Source organism: Uloborus diversus, chromosome 6 (assembly GCF_026930045.1).
Source record: "Uloborus diversus isolate 005 chromosome 6, Udiv.v.3.1, whole genome shotgun sequence".
Taxonomy (NCBI): domain Eukaryota; kingdom Metazoa; phylum Arthropoda; class Arachnida; order Araneae; family Uloboridae; genus Uloborus; species Uloborus diversus.
The window spans coordinates 15,902,428-15,926,796 of record NC_072736.1 but is presented as its reverse complement, the minus strand read 5'-3'; the positions used below and the strand labels follow the sequence as shown (position 1 = coordinate 15,926,796).

Below are 24,369 nucleotides of genomic sequence, written 5' to 3'. Positions count from 1 at the left end.
TTAACCTAAACTGATTTTAAGTTTTTTTTTTTTTTTGTAGTTACTGTTACTAAGAGGAAACTATCGATCAAATTTTGTTTACATTTGGAATTCCGTTAAATGCTTTGGAAATAAATAATCAATTTTCAAAACTTGAGGTCAGTTATCAATGCTTTCGTCTGTCAACCCTTTAGATTTAACGTTTGAAATTCCACCAATGGCCACCCATAATTGAAAATCTCTGACATGACACTTATTTTTTCTATGTGATGTTTGATTTAGCAGTTTGCGTACTTTTTTTTTTCAGTCTCTTTTCCCGACTCGAGAAAAGTATCTGACGGGATTAATCTTTTAACTTTAAAACTTTTTAAATGCTTAGGTAAAAGATTTAATCTGTTTATTGTTTCTAAAAATTTGAACTTTATTCTTGTAAGAGTGTGTATGCTAAGATAGGACATAGGACTTTTGTAGAAGGAGCTAGAGCTTTAGCATATACTATTTGATAAACCTTTTTCTAAAATTCAATGAGATGTTAAGTAATTATTAAATGGTAAATACTTATATGATTTCAAATAAATACTCATTATTTTCATATTGTTCTGTATTAACCTACTTTAGCATTTGCTCGATTTGGTGAAACGCGGAGTACATTTTTCACAAGTCATTCCTATGCAGTTTCCCCACACACATAACAACAATTCAGAATCCCCTTCTCCCTGTAGCAAAATGGCATAAATATTATTTTTTTGTCTCTGAAAATACATGGCAGTTTTTTATTGCTACAAAAAATCCGTTATCGCCAGTTTTTTCGGTCTGCAGTTATCGTTTAGGTCATACACCGGCTTCCCTAGAGGTTGATTGGAGGTCACTTGTTGTGCAAAGTTTCCAAACTCGACTTGGTCCTCGCCGTCCACGTTCCCATTCAGCTTGCCATAGCTGATGATGTGGTCCAACCGAGACACCTCCCTATCGGCTGATACCTCGCGGTTGACATTCTGGATATGACTGAAATTGTCCTCACATTTTTCTCGATATTTCAAGAAATCTTCGAAATTGCGGTCGTTTTTTGAATTATCTTGGTCCCACCTGGTGTCCCTGGCAACGTACTCTTTCCTGACGTTCCTGTTTTCCATATCGTCTGTTGGGCCGTCCCTTTCGCGACGTTCCCTGCTACCACTGACCTTCCGCCTGACGTGTTCGGAAGGTTTATCGTTCCTGTTCTTGCTTTCTTTCCTGGTTAAGTTTCCTTTTCTCGGTGATCGACGCAAATCGTATGATTCCTTCCTGCTTTCTCTCTTAACGTTCTCCTCACCCCTTTCTTCGTTCGATTTCGGAGCTTGGAATGGTAACGCGTTCACCCACAGCCCTTCGTTCTTTGCTTCGCCGCTGCGATTTTGGCTGTCTCTTCTTCGCGGAACGTCTTTTCTAGAACTTTCCTGTCTACCACTATCCCTTCTCTCGACGTTCCAATTCTGCTTATGGTCACTAACCTGTCGTGCACTATCCCGTCGTTCTACATGGGCACGTCTATTACTGTCTCTGCGCTCTACACCTGTTCGCCTATCACTATCGCGGCGTTCTACACCACCAGATCTTGCATTACCACTGTAATCAACATTAATCTTCCAAAGATTGTCCTGTAGCTCTATTGCGTTCACATTGTCCTTGCAATCTACCTTATGTTTACGTTCTCGGCTTTGACTCTCCTTCCTCTCCAACTTTATTCGTTTATCTTTATCAGCCTGTCGGTTTGATTCTATCCGGTGCTCGAGTTTCGAATCCTCGCAACTAGTGTCTCGATGGTGCCTGAAGCTCTCTCGCCTATTGAGGTTAGAATAATCCCTATTCTCTACTTTACCTACTTTGTTGCAATTTAAGTCATTTTTACCGTATACACTTTTCAGTTCGATTTCGATTCTTTTCCTATTAGAATCTTCGTCCGGAACTTTAGTTTTGTTTTCGAACTGTGGTATGCGAGAGGGAGGAGATAATTCCTTCAATCTCGGGATTTCCGATTTCTTGTCGGACCGATTTCTACTCTCCTTCCTCTTTATGCCACACTTCTTGCCTCTGTTGTCACTTTCTTTCCGGACTAATTCTCTCGGCCGACTAAAACTCTCCTTATGTTCTAGTTTCTTCAACCTCCCGTACCCACAATCTGGTTCAGGATAGTGACAAGCATTGTTTGGACTCCTAAACCTCCCGCTATCTCTTCTACCGCTAGCTCTTCTTTCTAGTTTAGTGGGGTGTTCGATTTCCGCCTTGCTCTTGTCTTTATACAGATCGCACTGCGCGAAAATATTCTCCTTCGTTCCAAATAAGTTCTCATAATGACCACCGTTTAATCTTGGTTCACATTTGAACGCGTTCGAATTCGAGGCGAATTCGGAAAGCTCTGTCGTGTGAGTCCTGTACGCATTGCTGCTGTGTATTGCACCGGCGTAGTTACTCCTGACGCAATTCAAAGGCTCGTATATATTTTCAATTTTGCTGCTGTCCTTCCCGAAATCGAAGAGATCCCGATTCGGGTCGCCGTTTTGGGACTCGAAACTTGTTTCGAAAATATTGTCTTTGTTGCCGTAGACGTTCTCTTTAGCGTCGTATTGCACATTGTCACCGTAAAAATTCACTTTTACGCCGCAGTCGTCCCTGACGATTTTGCCGTAAGCGTTTTCGAGCAAGACGCCACTTTCCTTGGCGAAGATGTTCAAGTTGTAGTCGCCGTTGAAGAGCGGGCTGCTGACGTCAGAGTTCTGCTCCTCGTCGATGATCCGACTGGAGGTTGTGACTTCGGCTGCGTAGACCACATTATCCACCCATCCCAGGGGGTTGTCTTTCAGTTGCGAGTCTTTGATTTGTCGGTCGCTATTCTCGTCCAGCTTCTTCCATGCGCTGATCCAGGGGATCTTCCGCATCCTCGGATGCAGAATCCCCGGGTAGTTCCGCGTCGGCGTCGCAGCGGCCGTCGTGGGCTTCCTTATATTCCAGAAGGGGTCCAACGGCTTGCGGCACAGGAACCCCGACCAGACTGGATGGGTCGACTGCGCACCGCTGCCGAAACCGCTGTCGCCGTTCACGTTCGTCTCCGACTTGGAAGGGGTCATCGCCATCTGGTCCAGGTCTCGCTCCACGTTCAGCCTGTACAGGGACATCGTGGACTCGCTCTTGACCGGGAGCACGAAGGTGGTTTCGAACTCGTGCCCGGGGATCCCCCCTCCGCCACCCCTGTAGATGAGATCCAGGTCATTCATGGAGTAGGAGGTGGCTTTCTGGTGCCGGGACATGGAGCCGAACTTGTTCGCGGGAGGCGAGTTTCGAACGTCTTCCACGGAGGGGGAGCTGAGGCTGTTCTTGGCGGTGTCGTAGAGGGCGGGCCACTGAGGCGGGGGCTCAATGAAGAGGCTCGGATCTTTTCGAATGTCGTCGTCCACGTGTTTGCTGCTGAATAGGAACAGGTCACGCTCTCTTTCATTCGATATGTTCTCAGGCTTGGGCTCCTTCTTTATGATATTGTCTGAAAGAAGAGAAAATGGTTTTAAATCCATGCATTTCTAAAATCCGACTGATCGACTAACTATACACGTGCGTTATTTGATGAATATGGAATATTATTATGTTCATTCAAAATACATGTATACAGCGGTAAATTCCTACATGACGATAATAAGACGGTTTTAATTATATAACGCGCGTGCACACACTATAGAGTAAAGAAATATACCTAGAGAGACTCCGTCTATGGTAAAAGGAGATGAAATTGAAGCCGGAATTATGGGATACAGCGGTGCAATGATGAGCGTGGTTATGATAACATGATTGCTAAGCGAGAATAGTTTTTACCAATCTCGCAAAAAGGGACCGTATAAAGTAGCTGGCGGATTGGTTTGCATTTTAATTCACGTTTTAATGCAACTTCGAAAACGTGCTTCATAAGCTTGCAACGATATCTAAGTTTAAATTAACAAACAACTGAGATTCAGTAATGGAGTGTTTTGAATCAAGATGTATCTCAAGAAGCTAAGTCTCTTGGGATACAGTGGTGTAACTTCCGGCTTCAATTTCTTAGTATAGCGGGGCCTCTCTATGTCATTTCTTTACTCTATGGCACACACCACACAAATGAAGCAAACGTATCGATTTATTTAGGAAAAAAATGATCCAATTCATTATTTACCATTGCATGTTATTTGGAAATTCCATGGCTCAATAACAGTATTTTTATTTGAACGAAATGTCCAAAAAATTATCACCACAATTAGGTAAGACGTCAATAACCAAAAGGGTATAGTAGCTTTCTTATTTGAAGCGAGTAATTGTACTGTAACATCTTGTTCGGCCGCCATCCCAGGACATGATTTACCACGATTAAGTGACAACTACACTCATAACTGGATATTGTCAGAGACTGTAAGTTCTCATTTAACACGAGGTAAATGAAGCAGAAAGTTTCAACGCAGAAAGTATTTTGTTTGCTTTGACCTTTCTTTCTTGTTTTTTCTATTCTTACACGCATTCGCATTGAACTGGTCAATGAATGTAATTCTTTTTTATCTCTATTTCGCTCTCGCAAACAGATATTACGACTTACATATTTTTACTGTGCAACAGCATTCCTACGGAAGCGGTTTTTCCAATGAAGCATTAGGAGCATGTTTTAATAAGATTCCAAGGTGCAAGCTAGTTTTCTGAGCAAAATAGTTTTTTTTTCTTTTTTTAAAAATGTTCACTATTTAATTGGGAAAACAAAAAAAGTCATTCATCATTTTTACATGTATTGCTGAATCTTTACTAATAATAAAGCTGAAAGTCTCTCTGTCTGGATGTCCGGAGGATGTCTGGATGACTGTAGGATGTCTAGATCTCTGTGACGCGCATAGCGCCTAGACCGTTCCGCCGATTTTCATGAAATTTTGCACAAAGGTAGTTTGTAGCATGGGGGGTGTGCACCTCGAAGCGATTTTTCGAAAATTCGATTTTGTTCTTTTTCTATTCCAATTTTAAGAACAAAACTATCATAAGATGGACGAGTAAATTACGAAATTGTCCTAACGTGGAACCGTAACATGGGCACAAGCCAATTGGCGAGATACGAAATTATCATAACGTGGAACCGTAACATGGGTACAAGCCTTTTGGCGAAAAAATTCACCATACATTATTTGTAAATACACAGGCGAACCAAAAGACCTTATAATTTTTCTATTACGGGCAAAGTCGTGCGGGTACCACTAGTCTATTAATAACATAATAATAATAAATACGTAATTTTTTTTAAAAAAGAAAGCAAGAAGGGGGGGGCAATAGCTTTTTTTCTGACACCACGACTCCTTTTCAGAATAGCAGCAATTCCGTTAAAAATTATATTTTTTAAGCACATCAACATAAAGTAACTTGATGTGAATTAAATAACGTGAAAGAATTAAGGAACAATTTCAATGAATGAAATGTAAAATTTAAAACAATTTAAAGAAATAAGATTAATCAAAATTATGCAGATCAACTTTGAACGACCGTTTCAAAAATATTTCGCTTTCACTGCATTGTACCTCTTCAAGCTGAAAAAACAGTTTTACAGTGAGAGTAAAACGGTATTTGTTTTACTTATTACTGTGTCCTTCGCACCATTTTCAGCCCTGGGGGACCAAATTATAGGCAAACTTTTTTGAACAATAACAGTCGAGGTATTTTTACTTCCTTTTACGAAAAAGGAAGTATTGTATTCGCGAAAAAAATTTCACCCAAAAATCGGCCTTCATTTCCATTTTGCTCACCCCCGAATGAATGTTGTATTTTTTTAACCCGACTACACGCGGATAAGTGCCTAAGAACGTATAAACACCCGAAATATCCATTTTCACATTTCCCGAGTTAATTACAACGACTTTTCTCGTGACGTCCGTATGTACGTATGTATGTGCGTATGTGTGTATGTGTGTATGTCTGTCGCATTACTCAAGAACGGAATGTCCTAGAAAGTTGAAATTTGGTACGTAGACTCCTAGTGGAGTCTAGTTGTGCACCTTCCTTTTTGGTTGCATTCGGATGCTTAAAAGGGGGTTTTTTGCCCCTTTTTGGAGGGAAATCATTGTTAATTTCGATGTTAACTCAAGTGGTGTTATAATTTGACGGACACTTGGCGATATATCGCCAGTCTTTTGGTCACCAAGTTTTGTCGCCTACTTGGCGACAAATTTGGCGATTTTCTAATTTTATTTATTTTTTTTTTATTTTAATTATCTGGTTTCAATTTGGCCACTGTTGGTGATATTTAGAGAGTTAAACTATTGAATCACATTAAAACTGCCAATAATGGGGAAATGACATTATATTGGAGTAAAAGGAAGTCATGTGATGCACACATCAGCTCGTTTATAGAGGTTTCGGCAGAGACCTATAGGAGCTGCTACAGCTGGTGTTCCAACCTATTTTGCGCCCAAAATCACATTCTACATACAATACCGGTCGGACGGCGGGCACTATTTACCTTTACAAAATGAATTCCTAGTTAAACAATATAATTTAACACATTACAAATTATTGTTAATATTCTTGCGTAAAATAAATAATAACTAAACATTGCGAACAAAATCTGCAGAATATAAAAGCTCTTTATGAATCTTAAACTCAGTACGTTTTTGACATTGCATTTCATTGGGAATTGATTCGTGATTAGAAGATATAATCAGTGATATTCCCGATCGTTGGCAAATTTCCATTGTATTCTTTTATCAATCGCTATCTGTGTTCGTCGAAAACACTAATTCACACAAAGATATGTGGAACCGCAACATGATTTTGTTTCTTGTGCTGCATTTCCAAGAATGTAAACCAGTCTCAATAAATTATGCTTTAAAATTTCTTATGTGATACTATTATTTTTAGTACAATGTCGTTTTGAACTCCCCAAAGCTTTATTTCTAGTTCGGTCCTCAATTGAATAAACTCTGAAATGTACCGGGTGCTTGAAAATGCCTGACTGTTTTTAAAAAATTATAACAGGAAAACGGTAAACGATAAAAAAAATAATTCTTGCTGAAAATTCATGTGGTGGGTCATAAATCCCCCCCCCCCTTGAGTTCCGAATTTTAGTTGAAATTTTTTCCAATAGATGGCGCTGCAGATAGTAATCCCGTAAATCAGAAAAAAAGTATAGAAATTTACATCATAAATTTTCGAAAATAATGAACAAAAGAACAAAACAATACTTTCAAACAATCGTCGGCTGTAATCCCAAGTCGCAATCGGAGAAAAAGTCGGTGAATTTCAATTTTTCTTTTTTGACTTACCGGCTTAATATGTGCAACGCCATCTATTAAAACATTTTTGAACTAAAATTTGGAAAACTGGTGGAGAAATTTCAGAGTCCACCACATGAATTTTCCGCAAGAATTTGTTTTTTATCATTAAACGTTCTCCTGTTATAAATTTTTAAAAACAGTCTTTTTCAGGACACCCTGTAAATAAATACAATCTGAACACTAATTAGATGGAAAGGCAAACATCGGGTTTACATGCGGAAATGGACGCACCTATTAGTTTACAGGGCTGACAGCATTTGCAGATATATGTTACCTCCGAAATTAAGCAGACTCACAGTTAAATGAGCGGGAACAGGGGCATCAAAAATTTTTACTTTTCCCCCTCATTCAGATAGGCTCATCTTAACTGGATGTTTGCCAAAACCATATAACATGTGGGTAGACTGTAGTGTAGTTCGGTTATAAAGGGTGTCCCAAAATTAACGCAAGATTTGAATTTACCGCCATTTTTGCAATAAATGGTTGGCAACCCTGAAAAAAGAACAATTTGACAGCTGAGAGTTTAGGGTAATCAAAAATGGAGCGTTATACGATACAATAACGCGCTTTCATTATTGAACAATTGTTTCAAAAATAATGGAAGTTGAGGCTGGTCAAGCAGTTACTGTTATTGGCGCTCGGTATCGCAATACGGTAATGCACGGGTGGTTGTGGGCTTGTTGGCATAGACCTTTGAATTCAAATAACCCCATGAGAAGAAATTTAAAAATGTTAAATCACACGATCTAGGGTGCCAATTCTGATGACCGAAATGAGAGAGTACGCGACGAGGAAATGCCTTATGCAGTCATTGAAATGTTTCACTCTCTCTAGCTGTATGGTACAATAACACCCCATTTTTACTAACCCTAAACTCTCAACTGTCAAATTGTTCTTTTTTCATGGCTGCCAACAATTTATGGAAAAAATGGTGGCAAATTCAAATCTTGCGTTAATTTTGGGACACCCTTTATTTACTTAGGTAACAGGATTGACAAAAAAAAAAAAAAAGATGTCTATTGACTCAGCGGTTTTTAACAGTTGGAAAAGGCTTTTCAAAAGCGATCGGTAGAGATTCCCTTTAATATTATCACTCTTGAAAGACATTTCTACTTTTTGTACATAATAATCAAAATCATTAACTTTCACATTACCATTTTTCAAATTGATATATTTTTATCGCCGTCACAGAGCAGGGGGCACATTACTCAAAAACGGTATGCAATAGAAAGTTGAAAATTTGTATCTAGACTTGGGGGGGGGGGACATCTGAAATGGGGAATAGACTGAAGAAATGTCATAAATTAGCTACCAAATATCACCACGTTTTTTGCCGCTAAACTCTTGTCACCAACTTGGCAATATAACCACAAAATCAGAAAAGGGCTTAAAACACCACATCAGTTTTTTTTCTTTTGTCCTTAAATATAAGGAATTTCTTTTAACGCTGAAACACTTGACTGCAGCTTTCGGTGGTTAACAAAGTTAGAGTATTTATATTTTTACTTGTTAGCACAGAGCTATTTATAGTGCAGCTCTGGTTAGTTCAGCTGTGACCTTGACTATGTTTACCTGTTATAGGGGAGTTTAGTGAAAAACAGACGTGTTATTGTCTCGGATTTTAGTTCGAATATTTTTGAAACACTACTAAGAAAGTTTTTTAACTCAACTTAACGCCAATGGGGTCGTTTCCAAAATTTGAAAATTATTTTTTCTGAAAGAGCATGTTTAAAAACATAGAATCTAACCATTTTTTAAATAATTTCTTTAAGTTTAATATTTTTAAAAAATACTTAAATCGGTGCTCTTTTATCGTTTAACGCTTCTGTCGATGACATCTCAAATGATGAAATGCCATTCAGTGTTGCCATTCACGGTCCAAAATATTTAATTGGCATCTGTACTCACGTGTATTGGCAACGGTATGGTTGATAGCAAGCGCAGAGTGCAATTTTAATTCGCTGCTTGATTATCATAACGTGGAAACGTAGTAGAATGATGCGGCCAAAGTGCATCATTTGTGACGTCAAGACCAAGCCTTGTTTGAAAAATCGGACATTAAAAAAAATTAATTAAAAAAAAAACTGTTGGGAAAATGAAAGTATTTTCTGGGTCCATGTAATTTTTTTGCTCATTCTATCCATTTCAATGACTAAAAGTAGTACTTTTGACTGAAGGAAACCACCCCATTACACCCTACCTGTTTTCCGAAACAGAGGTAAACATTATCAGAGTCGGAGCTCAACTTCTCAGAGCCTCACAGTACGTATTTCTTACTAATATACGTAGATTCGTATTTCTTACTTATATCATGGACGAAATGGTCACTATACGTCTTTAGAAGAGAATCAATGCAGTTCAAACGTTCAACTGTTTTGTGCAATTCTGAACATTGTTCCGCTCAACCCCCGGTTAGAAAACGTTGCAATAAATCACAACTGCCGCTTAACAATACGAAAGTATATTCAGAAAGTTACCGCCCAGTAGCCAGGGCTGAGGCGGAAATACATGAAATACACCGCCAGCTCAGTCAATCACAGCCGAGGACTGCAGTTTCGTGCTTATTAGCACTCAGGCTCAGTCAATTCGGCTGGAATTGACTGAGCTGGCGGTGTATTTCATGTATTTCTGCCTCAGCCCTGGCTACTGGGCGGTAAATTACTGAATATACCTGCCTTATGCCTTCAATATTCGAGTTGAACCGAACCATTGTTTCGGTCACTCGTCTGGTCAGTGCTAATTCTGTATTAGCTCCCAGTTTGTATGGCACTCTTGGCTTCCTTAACAGGTTTTCCACCTCCAGCTCGGTTAATCCTATGCCGGGCTGATGAGTGCTAATAAGCACGAAACTGCAGTCCACGGCTGGAATTGACTGAGCTAGCGGTGTATTTCATGTAATACGAAAGTATGTTGACTAAATGGGGCCGTGGTAGCCCGATCGGTAGAGTGTCGGATTCGGAGCCGATGGGTCCTGAGTTCGAACCTCGATGGTCGAAGATCCACCGTCGTCATTGAAAGGGACTGGGCGACGTTAAATATGCTCGTGGTCTCAATGTCCTCCAAGTGAAACGATACCTCTGGGGGTGCTAGCACCAGGTAGCTATTAGCTCCTGGTCTAGTTCTAAATTCTCATTAACTGTTCGATCCGGTGATGGTGCTGCCATCTATCGGTACAAAAAATAATGGAGGCAAGGCACTTAGTATGCAGTCCTCGACATAAATACAGTTGTAGTCAGTTGTGACCAAGGGCGGATCCAGAAAATGTTCAAGGAGGGGGCGATATTTTTTTACTGTTCACTCTTTGGAACTTAAATCTTTTAAAACTTTCGAAGAAGTGTACTGAACCCCATCGCTTACACTTATGTAAACAAATGTGTCCTATAGTTATCCCTAATTATCATCTAAGATCGTCTAAAATTGAGATTTTAAAACTTCAATTTCAAAAAAAATCCTATTAAAAGTTCTAGTCCCTATCCCCAGAGTAATAAGAGATGGGCTACGATTGCGTTTGCAAAACTTCAATTCTGGAAGAATTCCGGGGAATAGCTCCCTTTCTTCTAACACCATCGAAGATTATGTAAAATTGCGTTTTTGAAACTTTAATGTCGAAAATATACTTGAAGAAAGTACTAGTTTCTCGGCTCAAGGAGGGGGCGATCGCCCCCATCGCCCCTCCCTTGTATCCGTCCTTGGTTGTGACTCGGAATCGAAATCGAAATGTTGACTAAATCAAGTAAGGGACCAAAGCGAGCGACCCCTATTTTTGTCGCTGTCGCTTCCGATGGCGTACCTCTGAAGGAGACGTTCCGCTGTATCTCCTGGACGGGCGAGACGAGGGCGGGCTTCATCCGCACCTCCCCTCCGCAGGGCCTCGTGTCGTGGAACTCGAAGTCGTCGTTGGCCAGGGTGGTGAACGAGCCCCCGTACACCTCCTCCCCCATGCGCATGTCTTCGCTGAGGGCGCTGTCGTCCGCAGACTTGCAACTGAAATTACTGCCGAGAGAGAAAAAAAAAAGAAACAGGGTTTATATTCGTGCAAATAATGCATAGATTGATAGTTATAAAGATAGCTAGAAGCACAGAGACAAACAGACGCAGTGAGACAATGATGAGCAGTTGCGTAAGTGGATTAAAGAGACGAGTGCTATTGAAAGCAAATTGTGTAAAAAAAACGAACTAGCTAGTCATAAAAGGCGCCATGTAATAATAATGATAAAGATGTCCCTGTGCGACGGAGGTACCGCGTTTGACGGAGAGGCTGCTGCGATCTGTACAGCCTTAGCTCAGCTTCATTGCCAACCTAGACAGTTTCACAAGAGCAGTAGTACTCTCCGATTCTAGAGCTGCCCTGTGGGAAATCCATAAATTCATCAGATCAGTTCATGCAAAAGGAGAAATCCCAACTGGGCAACTATGGAAACCCCAATTGCGCAACCACTTGAACTCCCTCAAAGCTAACTGAGAATCAGCAGTGGCAGTCAGAGGAAGATTGTCACTGGAAGAGCGAACGTGTAAATATGTATTAAACAGTGACCTACCAAAAACCGAGTTATGTAGTGAATATACCACCTCTGACATCACTACAGCCCTAATGGCTATTGTATCTGATGACCACCCCTTGACACATAACATACTGGATTGTCGTCATCACCTTCAGAATCTAACTACTGTCAAGAAATCTATCGTCCTCCAGTTGGTTCCTGCCCACTGTGGAGTACCTGGTAATGAGGTTGCAGATTACCTGGCCAAAAAGATTCTCTGGTCACACAGAGTATTCCCCGGTCAATGCCTTTTTGCGCTATTAAAAAACTTGTTAAGGAACCCGTGCACGAGACGAACTTAATACCCGTGTACTTCATAAAAACTGGCGAGATGCTGTTCTGATGTTACGTAATGGCTCAAGACACAGAGCAGTTGCGGGATTCCGCCTGGCCACCGGTCATGACTACCTTCGAAAACACCTTTTCAGAATCAGATTTGTTCCTTCCCTATCATGTAATCTGTGTGGCTCTGGAAATGACATGGACCGCGCCCACCTACTGCACTGTACCGCGCTTTGCAAGACTTCCCTCGCTGATCGCTATTGGGAGGCTAGAGACAACATGGATTAATGAACTTTGTCGCAGCATTTTTTGTTCTCTGTTTCTTTTTTCTTTTCTGTTTCCTGTTATTATCATGATATAACTGTTCATAATCTGCCATTGGAAATAAAAATAAGTAATGATAAAGAACGAGTTTAAGACGTTTCTATTGGGCAATGGGGTCGGTTCCAAAATTTTAAAAGTATTTTTTTCTGAAAGAGCATGCTTAAAAACATAGGATCTGATCATTTTTTAAATAATTTATTTAAGTTTTATATATTAAAAAAAAATACTTAAATCGTTGCGCTTTCATTGTTTACACTTCTGTCGTGTGACATCACAAATGATGAAATTCCATTCAATGTTGCCATTCACTAAACAAAATGTTTAATTCGCATCTTTACTCACGTGTATTGGCAACGATAGGGTTGATAGCAAGCGTAGAGCGCATTTTTAATTCGCTGCTTGATTATCATAACGTGGAAACTTAGTAGAAAGATGCGCCAAATTGCATCATTTGTGACGTCATAAAGACCATGAATTGTTTGAAAAATCGGACATTTAAAAAAATTAATTCAAAAAAAACTGCTGGGAAAATAAAAGCATTTTCTGGGCCCATGTTATTTTTTTTTTTTTGCTCATTCTATCCATTTCAATGACTAAAAGCAGGACTTTGGACTGAAGGAAACCACCCCATTCCGCGGTAACAGACTTACAATTGGGCTGTTTCTCATTATTCAAAATATTCTTTTCTGAAAGAGTATGGTCGAAAACATGAGGTGAGTTACTTTTTTTCTTCTTCTTAATTTTGACTTATTTTCTTTCTTAAAAAAATAATCATAAAAGACTTTGAGCCGCTGCTTTTAGTTTTGCTGTTGACGTCACAGTTGAACAAGTCGATAGGGTTACCGGAATAAAGTTGCCAGCCATTGCCAAACTTCGACAAATGAATAATTTATTTAACTAACAACTCTCGTTCCGCCAATAATTGCTTGCAGTGAAAATTCACACATATATCTTGCCAGAAAAGATAACCACGCTATCTGATCCAAGATGCATGTCTTCACTGATCACGTCACTCGGAGAAACATCTTGTTTTATAAATCTGATGTTTTAAAAAAATAATTAAAAATTAAATATTTTGTCTCCATGTTATTATTAAGCACTTTTATTTTTCTTGGCCTGATTGTCACGGAGTAATTTGAGGCCTGGTTTTGCTTATATCTCAGCAAATAGACCACTTAGAGACTTCGAGATTTCATTAAATGATTTGCTTAATCATAAAGTACAACTTAATGCTGAAGAAATAAAATTCTAAAACCAAATCATTATTTCGGTTAGGATGGAAAACAGCAAATTTCATTTAATTTCTCCATTAAATGTTTAAATATAAAACCCATTGTTACAAATTCTGTTGCCTTGTGACAGTAATGTTAATAGTAATTATAATAAAAATTTTAAATCAAAGCTTCTCTGGATATAAAAATTTTGTTTGAAAACGAAAAACTTTAAAATAACAGATATTTTTAAAAAATACTAAGCACTTTTCATAATGCACTCAAAATGACAAAATAACTTTTCTCGGTCAGAAAGTACAGTTTAAGTATTCCTGTAGTTTTCAATTGTTCCAAGAAAAAGACTTCTCAAACGAAGAAAAGTGCGCTCAAGTCATTTCAAACCAAACTTTCCATTAAGAAAAATATGCATGTTTCAACACTCAAATTTATGACTGAAAGCTAGATAATGAGAAAACATTCTCTACATGACTTGAGCCGCACTTTTCTACGTTTGAGAAGTCTTTTTCTTGGAATAATTGAAAACTACAGGAATACTTAAATTGTCCTTTCTGACCCAGAGAAGTTATTTTGTCATTTTGAGTGCATTATGAAAAGTGCTTAGTATTTTTTAAAAAATTCTGTTATTTTTTATTTATTTTGTTCATTCTAGCAACTTCAGCGACTAAATGTAGTACTTTCGACAGAAGGAAAAACCTCTATTGTAGGGAACGGATTCGTACCTTTTAATTGAAAAGTTAAACTTTACCATATAATAAAATAGGTTTTGTTCTGTTTAGACTTCGAGTTTCGATTAAGGCCACCTGAAAGGTACAGGAAATGCCCCCCCCCCCAAAAAAAACGAATTTTTCTAAAAAAAAAAAGTGTATCTATTCCCTTTTGATAGATTACTCCACAAATGACAAACCTATCACAATGAAAGTGCCCTGTAAATATAATTGCAAAGGCATCTTACCTGAAATCGTCTGAGAGGGTAGCGTAGAAATTCTCCTCGTCCTCCTCTCTCCACATCTCTAGGCTGGTGAGGTCTGCACAGCTGAGCTTGCTAAGCGGCTCTCCGCCACCCAGGAAGCGCTGGCCCTTGGCGCCGAGCACCGAGTCCCCGCCGGGCAGGGCGTACTTGACCCCGCGGCGGCCCTTCTTGGTTCCGGGCGCGCGACGGTAGTTGGTGATGATGCCGATAGGGGTCACGGAGCCGAAGGTGCCGCGCTTTCGGAAGTGGTCCTTGTCGAAGTACATCTGGAAGGGCCCGTCGTCGCCTGGAAAGAGATGGATATGAACTAAATTCGAAACAGGAAGAATAAAACGTATAGGATAGAAATAAAAAGTGCTCTAAAGACTTAATTTAGGGAAAAAGAAAGCTTTGAGGTGGAGGAAGTCTCCCAAATGATTTTTGGAGGCAGAGAATAGATATTATTTTTCAACTAGAAAGTCCTACTAAAAACCTTAAAAGCTTGATGTGACAGACTAATGCTGAGATCGTTTTTGGTCTCAGAGACCAAAAGTTATTTAAAAACAAGTCATAGATCAAAGACAACCAAATCGCTGCTCTCCTGTGTAATTCTCACTGAAGTTTCAAAAATAAACAAATAAATAAAAATAAATAAATGATTTTTTTTTAAAACCTAATGTATTTTTACTATTCTGGGATTGGGAAGCTAATTATTCTTAAACTATAAAGTCGCCTGTCAAGATATGACGGGTGAAAATTACTTCTACTCTTCTACATTTGAACGAAGCCATTGCCTGTTTGGTGATATTTTGATAGTTGAAATTGTAACCCTAACTCCAGTGGATTATCCCTAAACTCCAGTAGGTAGCGTTCATTGTTTATCATTTTTTCGTTTCTTTATTCCCCTGAAATGACACAGTCTTACCAGTCAAACAGTTAAGTTCAGCCTTGTCACAATAAAGCCTTTTACTGCATGTTAAACATTACCAAAACACATTATCAAATTATCATGTCGTGGCGCGACTTTCATTGTTGAAACGCACGCGTTACTCGATCATCGGCTATTATATATATGAGGATAGACTCCTGAAAACGTGGTCAATACCGGAAAACTCGACCACACTCTGGCAAAGAGAAGAGAACTCGTGCGAAAAACCTATTGCTCTTACATTCTGAAAAATCCGGCATTTTCAAACTCGGCCACTTTCTGGTTCACATTAGGCCAATTTTTAAGGATTGTGTTGTCATTTTTGACTCCTTTACGTCATTTTTAACAGACATCTACATTTTTGTTCTCGCAATGTCTGCGCCCCCTCCCCCCTCATTTTTTCTTTCACGTCTGTCGTTTTTTTCTGTCTAGGGAAAATGTTTTTTCTTTTTAGTCATAAACTGAAAGAAATTGCCTGTGGGGCTGCCCATAACGATGTCACGCTTTGAGGGGGAGGGGGGGGGGGAGTTCAAGAAACTATAACAGTTTGCGACAACAGGGAGAGGGGATAACAAGAGTGATACCGCGCATTTTTTTTCATTTATTTATTTTTTTTTTTTTTGAGTAATCACATTGCTTATTGTTCTCACTTGACTGTTTTTGGCGTTCCTATGATTTTATTTTCCCCCCGCCTCCCTGTGTAGCACCACCGTCGACCGGCCCGTCCCGATGCTGCTCCTCTAGCGAAACCCGTCTCCAGGTTGCGTCCATATCCTGAATGCACACGCATACATACACACCCATACACACACATATATACATACACTTTCACACACACACACACATATCAACACACTCATGCCTGCACACAGGCAAAAACACACACGCCTGCACACAGGCAAAAACACACACGCCTGCACACATATAAATACACACACGCCTACACACACATACATACACACATATGTACACACACATACCACTCACACATACAAACATACGCCTACACACACATACAAACACACGCCTACACACATACATACAAACACGCCTACACACGCATATGCACACACACATACCCCACAAACACACACATACATACACACACGCACACACACACACCAACACACTTATGCCTGCACACAAACAAACACACACGCCTACACACATATTCACACACACACACACATACACACACTCACACGCACTCGTGATTGCGAAAAACATAATTTGAATTCAAGATGTCAAAATTCAAATTACTTTTTTTTTCTTAAAACATTATATTTTTTTTATGTCTATTAAAAATAGCGCGACAGGTGGGGAGGGGTAAGGTGAAGTCTGACACTTTGTGACAAACATTGTCAAAAATTTTGAACAAAAGTATAACATCATTTATGGACAGCCCCTATTTGACTTCATAAATATTTGTAATCGTTTTCATACAATGCAATAGATCCATATTATGTAGTTACCTTGGAGCATTTACGATAAGAAAAGCAGAACTATGTATGAGAAAAAATTTTAAACAATATTTCTTGTCCCAAACTGGTTAGAAAATAGTGGCAAATAAAATATGATTCAAAGTTTTTTTTTTTTTTTTTTTTTTCTGTATGTAACGATTTTCGCCATTTTGGTCATATAATGGCATCACCCTGGGCATCATAAAATTGCTACCTCTCGTTGTATTTTTTAGTGCTGCCATCTGTTGTAATGATTTCTGCTTCAGAATTAGTGCTTATAATAGACTAAGAATTCAACACTATTTGTGAAGTGTCAAAATAAAATCAACTCGGCATGCAATCACATTTTTTTAGTTAAACTTGAAAATCTGAATTTATTATTATTTTTCAACAATGTAGCAAATACTAAGACATATTTCAGAGGACAGCTATTATTCCAGATTTTCACTACGACTTTTTGAAAAATTCTCTAGTTCTTAAAATGTATGATATTAGGTATCAAAAAAGATAATCATGCAAATTTTTAATCTTTTTCTTCAAATATCGTGGGTTTAGATTTTCTTTTCGCAACCATTTTAGGCAGTTTAAAAGTCTTGTTTTTAGTATTCAATGCTTGTCGATCTTATATCTTTTGTGATTTATTTATGCAGATTTCTAAGCAGAATTTTATTACTAGCAAAAATTAGTAATATTTTCATAACATTTAGCAATAAAAATTATTTATTTGGAAATTTTTTTCCAGATATTTGCACAATTGAACAAACTTAAACAAAATACGCCTTATAATATCGATCATATTTTCGTTCTTGAAGATAATTTATTAGTGATACAATTCTCCTGAAGCATTGAAAGGTCCTCAAAATTAAATTTATCGCAACTAAAATAACAGAAGACAGTAGATTTTCTGATCTTTTTGGGAAAATATATGAAATACGATTTTTTAATTTCAATATTCCTACGCATAACAGTGCTGCCATCTGTTTAGAATTCTGAACAACAAAAGTTAAAGAATACACTGCAATGTTGAAATAAACCATAAACCATAAATTATAAACACAGAAATCAAAATTTCACTTCCTAAGTATTTGCTGCTAAAAATAGTTAACATATGTTAAAAAACATAATTTTAAAAATAGACTTTTGCTTTTTACTAAAATGAATATTTTGTTTTTTAATTGATCGAATAAGTTTTGTTTCTCCCAAGTAATACCTGATTACTGAATTGGCCAACTGGGCCGGGGCCTTGGGCCCCCAAATTATATATATTGTTTATATAGGGGGCCCCAAATGACAAATAAAATTGTTTTAGCGAAAGGCTAAAATTGTTAGGACCGGGGGGGGGGAGGGGTTAGACCTAGGGCCTCCCTTTGTGTCATAGAAAAAATTTATGAGTGTGAAAAAAACTAAGAGGCGCCTCGCAATGGAGTTCAACATAATTATTAATACAGTTCTGTCATTACATTAGAAAATTTTCTGAACACCCCCAAGTCATGACAAATATGATTCCACTTCAATAGTCCTACATTTAGCAGTGCTGCCATCTATGTTTGAAATTGCGAGTTGTTTATGATTTAATGCTGAACACAATAAAAAGGAGATATATTTTCTGAACAACATTTAAAAAATATTCTTTTGTTTGTTTCTAAAATTAATATTTAGTTCCGAAATACAACGAACATGATTCAGGGGTTCCGAATGATTTGTTAGCACAATGAAGTAAGCATAAATTTAAATTTGCAGCAAATGTGCACAAAAGAACTATTTCATAAGTTTTTTTAAAGACATTCCAATTGGTGGATGGCTGAAAATACTTCTGTTTCTTCATGCCTCGTGCAAAATGTAAATGATAACAAATAATCGTTGGACTCCTTTTTTAAAAAGATAGTGTGTGCAATGTGATACAATATCAGATGACTTCACGGATTTTTTTTTTTGCAGTTCGTCAATTAGAAGATTTTGCGATTGGATGGTTCATTGCTTAAAACTTCAAAATAAGTAAATTAATTGGTGAATACCTTTTTTTTTAATTTCATCGAGAAAATGTTGCTCCTTAATTATATCTCCACACATCCTATTATCAATAACTGCCCGTTAGAGGGTGCTTAAATGAAGTGTTTATTTGACAATTAAGATTTTCTTAGTAGTTCTCTTTTTACGCAGTAGATGACAGCACCGTCGAACTTAATCATCATCAAATACGCAGTTTCAATAGAGACAAATCTGCTGGCTCCTTTCAGTTTTTAACTAAAGATACAAAATATAGTGCTGCTCTGGTTTTAGTTGACCTATGAAATTGACAATGTTTACCTCCTTTGCGGGAAATAGGAAAGGCTACTTGCCACGGATTTGAGTTAGAATACTTTTGCAAAACGACTGAGAACAATTTAGCGCCAATTACCCTTCTCTATCACCCGAAAAAACGGCAAACATTGTCAATGTTGGAATTTAACTTACCAGAGCAGCACTATAAGCAAATGCGAACGTTATTTTGAATTTTGTGTGTCGTAATTCACTGAAAAAAGAGAGGAACAACAAACTATGAGTTTTTTGCGTCATCCAAACTTTCATTGAAGCAAATTTCAATGCATTATGTGCAGTTAGTATAAAAATAGTGTCATTTCCGAAGGGGCCACTTATTTACTGAATTCAGAATGATGAGGCTTTTATTTAGAGTAAAGATAGCGCTAAATACACATAAAGTTCAATTCACTAGTGTCGCTAACAGCACACGTTTGTAATAAAAATAATCCGCATAGCTTACAGCTGCAAAAATAATGCATTGCAAAACATACAGTCAGGGTACAAATGAAATCGCGTTGTTTCTTTTTTGGCGTTACAAGGTGTGAAGTTTTCCCCTAAGTTATGAGGTGTTAAGATCCACAGTTAATGTTTCTGCGATTTCTCGAAGGCTATTTTTTTAATCCTTTCTTTTATCCAAAATTTGGCATTAACCGAATTGTGTCCGGTACCGACCACTTCAGTTAATCGAAGTTCCGAATCGGGTCCGATTCCGACAACTTCGGTTAATAGAGGTTCCGAATCTGGTCCGGTTCCGACAACTTCGGTTAAACAAGTTTTCGAATCGGGTCCAGTTATGACCACTTCGAAAAATCGAGGTTCCGAATCGGGTCCGGTTCCAACAACTTCGGTTAATCGAGGTTTCAGATCGGGTCCTGTTCCGACCAATTCGCTAAATCGAGGTTCCGAATCGGGTCCGATTCCGACAACTTCGGTTAATCGAGGTTCCGAATCGGGTCCGGTTCCGAAAACTTCGGTTAAGCGAGTTTTCGAATCGGGTTCAGTTCCGACCACTTCGGAAAATCGAGGTTTCAAATCGGGTCCGGTTCCGACTGCTTCGGTAAATAGAGGTTTTGAATCGGGTCCAATTCCGATCACTTCGGTAAATCGAGGTTCCGAATCGGGCCCGGTCCGACCACTTCGGTAAATCAAAGTTCTACCGTATGTCGAAAAGAAAAAAAATAATTTGAATTTTGTCACCTTGAATTCAAATTATGTTTTTCGCAATCACGAGTGTGTTTATGTATGTAGGCGTGTGTGTTTGTGTGTGGGGGGCATATGTGTTTGTGTGTAGGGGGTATGTGTGTGTGTAGGCATGTGTGTTTGTGTCTGGTGCAGGCATGAGTGTTGGTAGTTGTGTTTATGAGTGTTTGTGAGCGTGGGGACGGGATATGTGTATGTGCGTGTAGGCATATGTGTTTGTAACTGTGTGCAGGCATGAATATGTGGGTAGTTGTGTGTATGTGTTTGTGTGTATGTGTGTGTAGGTGTATGTGTGTGTGTGTAGTTGTATGTGTGTGTGCGTGTGTGCGTGTAGTTGTATGTGTGTGTGTGTAGTTGTATGTGTGTGTGTGTGTGTGTGTGTGTAGTTGTATGTGTGTGTAGTTGTGTATGTATGCGCGTGTGTGTAGCATATGGATGCAACCTGGAGACGGTTTCGCTACAGGAGCAGCATCGTGAGGAGCCGGTCGACGGTGATGCTGCAGAGGGTGCTGGCGGGAAAATAAAATCATAGGACATCAAAACAGTCAAATGAAAGCAATAAGCAATCGTGATTGCTCAAAAAGTCACAAATGTCCTTAACTTACCGACGAGGGGCGAGAGCGCTCCACTCCTCCTCTGGAAAGTCCTCCTGAGGGCGCACCTGAGGGCGGAATCTTTGCAGAAGAGGAGCAGGGGTACGAAAAGTCCTTCCAGCAGCCCCAGCCAGCAGAGAACGGCCTCGTGCCACGGAGACCACAGATCGGGAGACCAGGCAGCCAAACCCGTAAGGACCTGCACAGAGATCGAAAAATGCGTTGTAAATTTTGAGGAAACATTTTTCAATTTCAATGAAAAACACACACATATGAAGACATTCAAATACGTTATATAAATGTCAGTTTGACTTGCATAGTGCCATCGATATTTTCATGCATTAATATTTGATAGAAGCGTTTATTACACTGCCACTCAGTTCTGCTATTAAAAATAATTCCTTCCGGTAGCTTATAATATTAAAAATAGTCTCCAAAACCGTCGTTAGGTGCAGAAAATATTCTTCCACTTTTTAAAAAGCTTTTATAATATATTAATACTATAATACTTCAAAAGTAGACATATTGTGACTGCGTAGTATGTAAACAGGAAAGGACTGGAATTATATGCGGGGTAACTTTTTGGAAAAATTTCCCTAAACGACCCCTGGGGGGGGGGGGGTACTGTAAAAAATATTTTCCAGGCTTAAGTTATTTTCTTCTGAAGGAAAACTAAGGAAACAAGTATCGACAGTTTCAAGTAATAACTACTCATTGCTTCACTGTTAATTAAAAACAGCAGTAGAAGACTGTCTGTATAAAAAGAAACAAAAGCGCCACATTTCACGAAATTACCGACGGTTTGAAAATTAGCGCTTGCCTAAAAAATAAAAGAATGTAATGAGGCTACAAGAAATTAAAAAGAAAAATTTTGCTGACATTTATGCAGAAAGCAAACAACAGTTATTTAAAAAGCAACCTTTTCGCAATATTTTGTACAAAATTATACAGTCGACTCTCGCTACAACACGATTCGACTTACGCGAAATGGCTATAACGCGATTTTTTTCCAGTAAAGAATTTTAGACATAACGCGAATTCCTCGCCCACAAAACGAAAAATTTCGGAAAGGAATCGCGGTGTGTAATTTTCTTCTTTTTTATTGGCTACTAAAAAAATGTTTCGCGAAGGACCTTCATCCCCTTAGCATCACTGAGAGCGGAAGTCCCCACACCGTACTGGTCTGATACATCGCTTATACAAATAATTATTCCTCATTTTCAATTTTTTTTTTCATTCTAAATATGAAAGTTGTTGAAATATAATGACACCTAAGCGTGATGTTTTATCTTGTGATGATCGAAAGAAAAAGTGAAAAGTGTCAGAGTTAAGTTTCTGACAGTTAAAGTAAAGCTAAAGATTATGTGCTTGAACAATTATTAAATGCGTCGAAGGTAGCACGACAATTAGGTATGAGTGAATTGTCCATACGTACAATTAAAAGTAAAGAAAAAAGGAAATCCGTAAAAGTTCACCAAGTAGTATCTAAGAAAAATGCAGAAAATATGAAAATGGAAGCTTCTCTAGTATTGTGAGTTTAAGAAAGCAGGAATAGGGGTGTTGCCATAGATGGGAACGTTATAAAAGAACTAGCGAAGCAATTGTATTTAAAAATATATTAGAATTAACGATTTGATCACGCAACTTAAATCATCAACATCTTCATTTTCTTAAGTTACAAATATCATTACTGGATCAACAGTACAGTAAAGCTATTGTGCATTTGTTTTTCTTAATTCATACCGTACGTACCGTACTGGTTCATTTTATGTCTTTCTTTCCCATTGATCATTGATTTTGGGCATCGTAGCAGTATTTTATATTGAACAAAATGGATTTTTTTATTTAAAATATAAATAAAAGTTCAGTTTTTTGTAAGAAACAGTAATGTATAGTTAGGAAATGGTTTTTAAGTTTGAGGTGGTGTTTACAAGTGTATAAAACAATTGGGTATGTTTATAAAAGTTTTTACAAATACTCTTTTGCACAACACGAAATTTCGACTTACGCGAGGGGTCTTGAAACGCATCCCTCGCGTAAGTTGGGACTCGACTGTATGTGTCTTGAAACGTTTTCTCGAAATCAATAAAATAATCTACACTATTGAAATGTGTCCCAACTGCGAGCATGCATTTTTGTTCGAACCACTATACTAGGGTACAATTATTTAATTCCGTAAACTCCTGATTATCCGCCGTCTTTCACATTTTCTTTTGGCGATGATTCAGTTAATGCAGATAAATGCACCCATTTTTAACTTAACAAGAGTAAAATCTATTTTTATACTTTCCAATTTCTTCCTTGCCCTTCCTTTCAATGACATCAAACCCTCCAACGTCACCGAAACCTGATTTCTAAATCAACACTACTTACTGCTTTAGATCTACACTAGTTATGCGCGTAAGTGAGTGACCAGACCAGTCTGATCGACAAATAATAATAATAATAATAATAATACTAATAATAATTAATTTGAATTTTGACATCTTGAATTCAAATTATGTTTTTCGCAATCACCTGTGCGTGTGTATGTAGGCGTGTGTGTTTGTGTCTGTGTGCAGGCATGAGTGTGTGTGTATGTGTGTGTGTATATGTGTGTAGGTATGTGTGCATATGTGTGTAGGTGTGTGTAGGTGTGTGTGTGTAGGTGTGAATGTATGCGTGTGTGTGTGTGTAGTATATAGAAGCAACCTGGAGCCTTTGCTCGCTAGAGGAGCAGCATCGTGAGGCCGGTCGACGGTGGTGCTGCGGAGGGAGGCGGGGGGAAATTAAAATCAAAGGACGCCAAAACAGTCAAATGAGAACAATAAGCAATGCGATTGCTCAAAAAACCTTCTCCATCTCTACACATTTTTGGTGTAACCTCGCTCGATCTGTTTCAATTTGTCTGTTTATGTGTGAAATCCGTTTGTAATAATACGTAATCCTTTTTTTGCTTTTACTTACATTTTTTTACATACACTGTAATAGAAAAGGTTTTATGCAAGTATGATGTAAAACCATCATAGTTTTAAGCTGCTGCGTACCCTAATATCGTGTTTTATCTATTTTGCGGATTCGCTTATCCGCGGTTAGCGTGTCACCGCATTCCGCGCATAATCGGGAGTTTGCTGTAATTAAAATCAAAGAGAACCATTTTCAGCCCAACACTCGCTGAAAATATTACAGCTGTTCCAAAAATTCGTAAACACTTGCAGAAAATGTAAATTTTATCATTTTGGAAATTTTTTTGTTGTTTTTTTACCACTTGGCATGTAAAATTTCGTTTTTTTTTTTTTTTGC

General features: G+C 38.3%; 1 protein-coding gene across 1 annotated transcript in view; it reads right to left on the bottom strand.

Annotated features, from left to right (window-relative positions):
* Positions 1-488: 488 nt before the first annotated feature.
* LOC129225213 (uncharacterized) overlaps positions 489-24,369 on the bottom strand; it is a 231,820-nt gene continuing 207,939 nt past the window's right edge. The window contains exons 2-5 of the mRNA XM_054859781.1: positions 21,100-21,286; positions 14,609-14,912; positions 11,068-11,270; positions 489-3,493 (exon numbers count right to left, since the gene is read on the bottom strand). Coding sequence (XP_054715756.1) covers positions 759-3,493; positions 11,068-11,270; positions 14,609-14,912; positions 21,100-21,286 — 3,429 coding nt within the window. The 3' untranslated portion in view covers positions 489-758. The remainder of the gene's footprint in view (positions 3,494-11,067; positions 11,271-14,608; positions 14,913-21,099; positions 21,287-24,369) is intronic.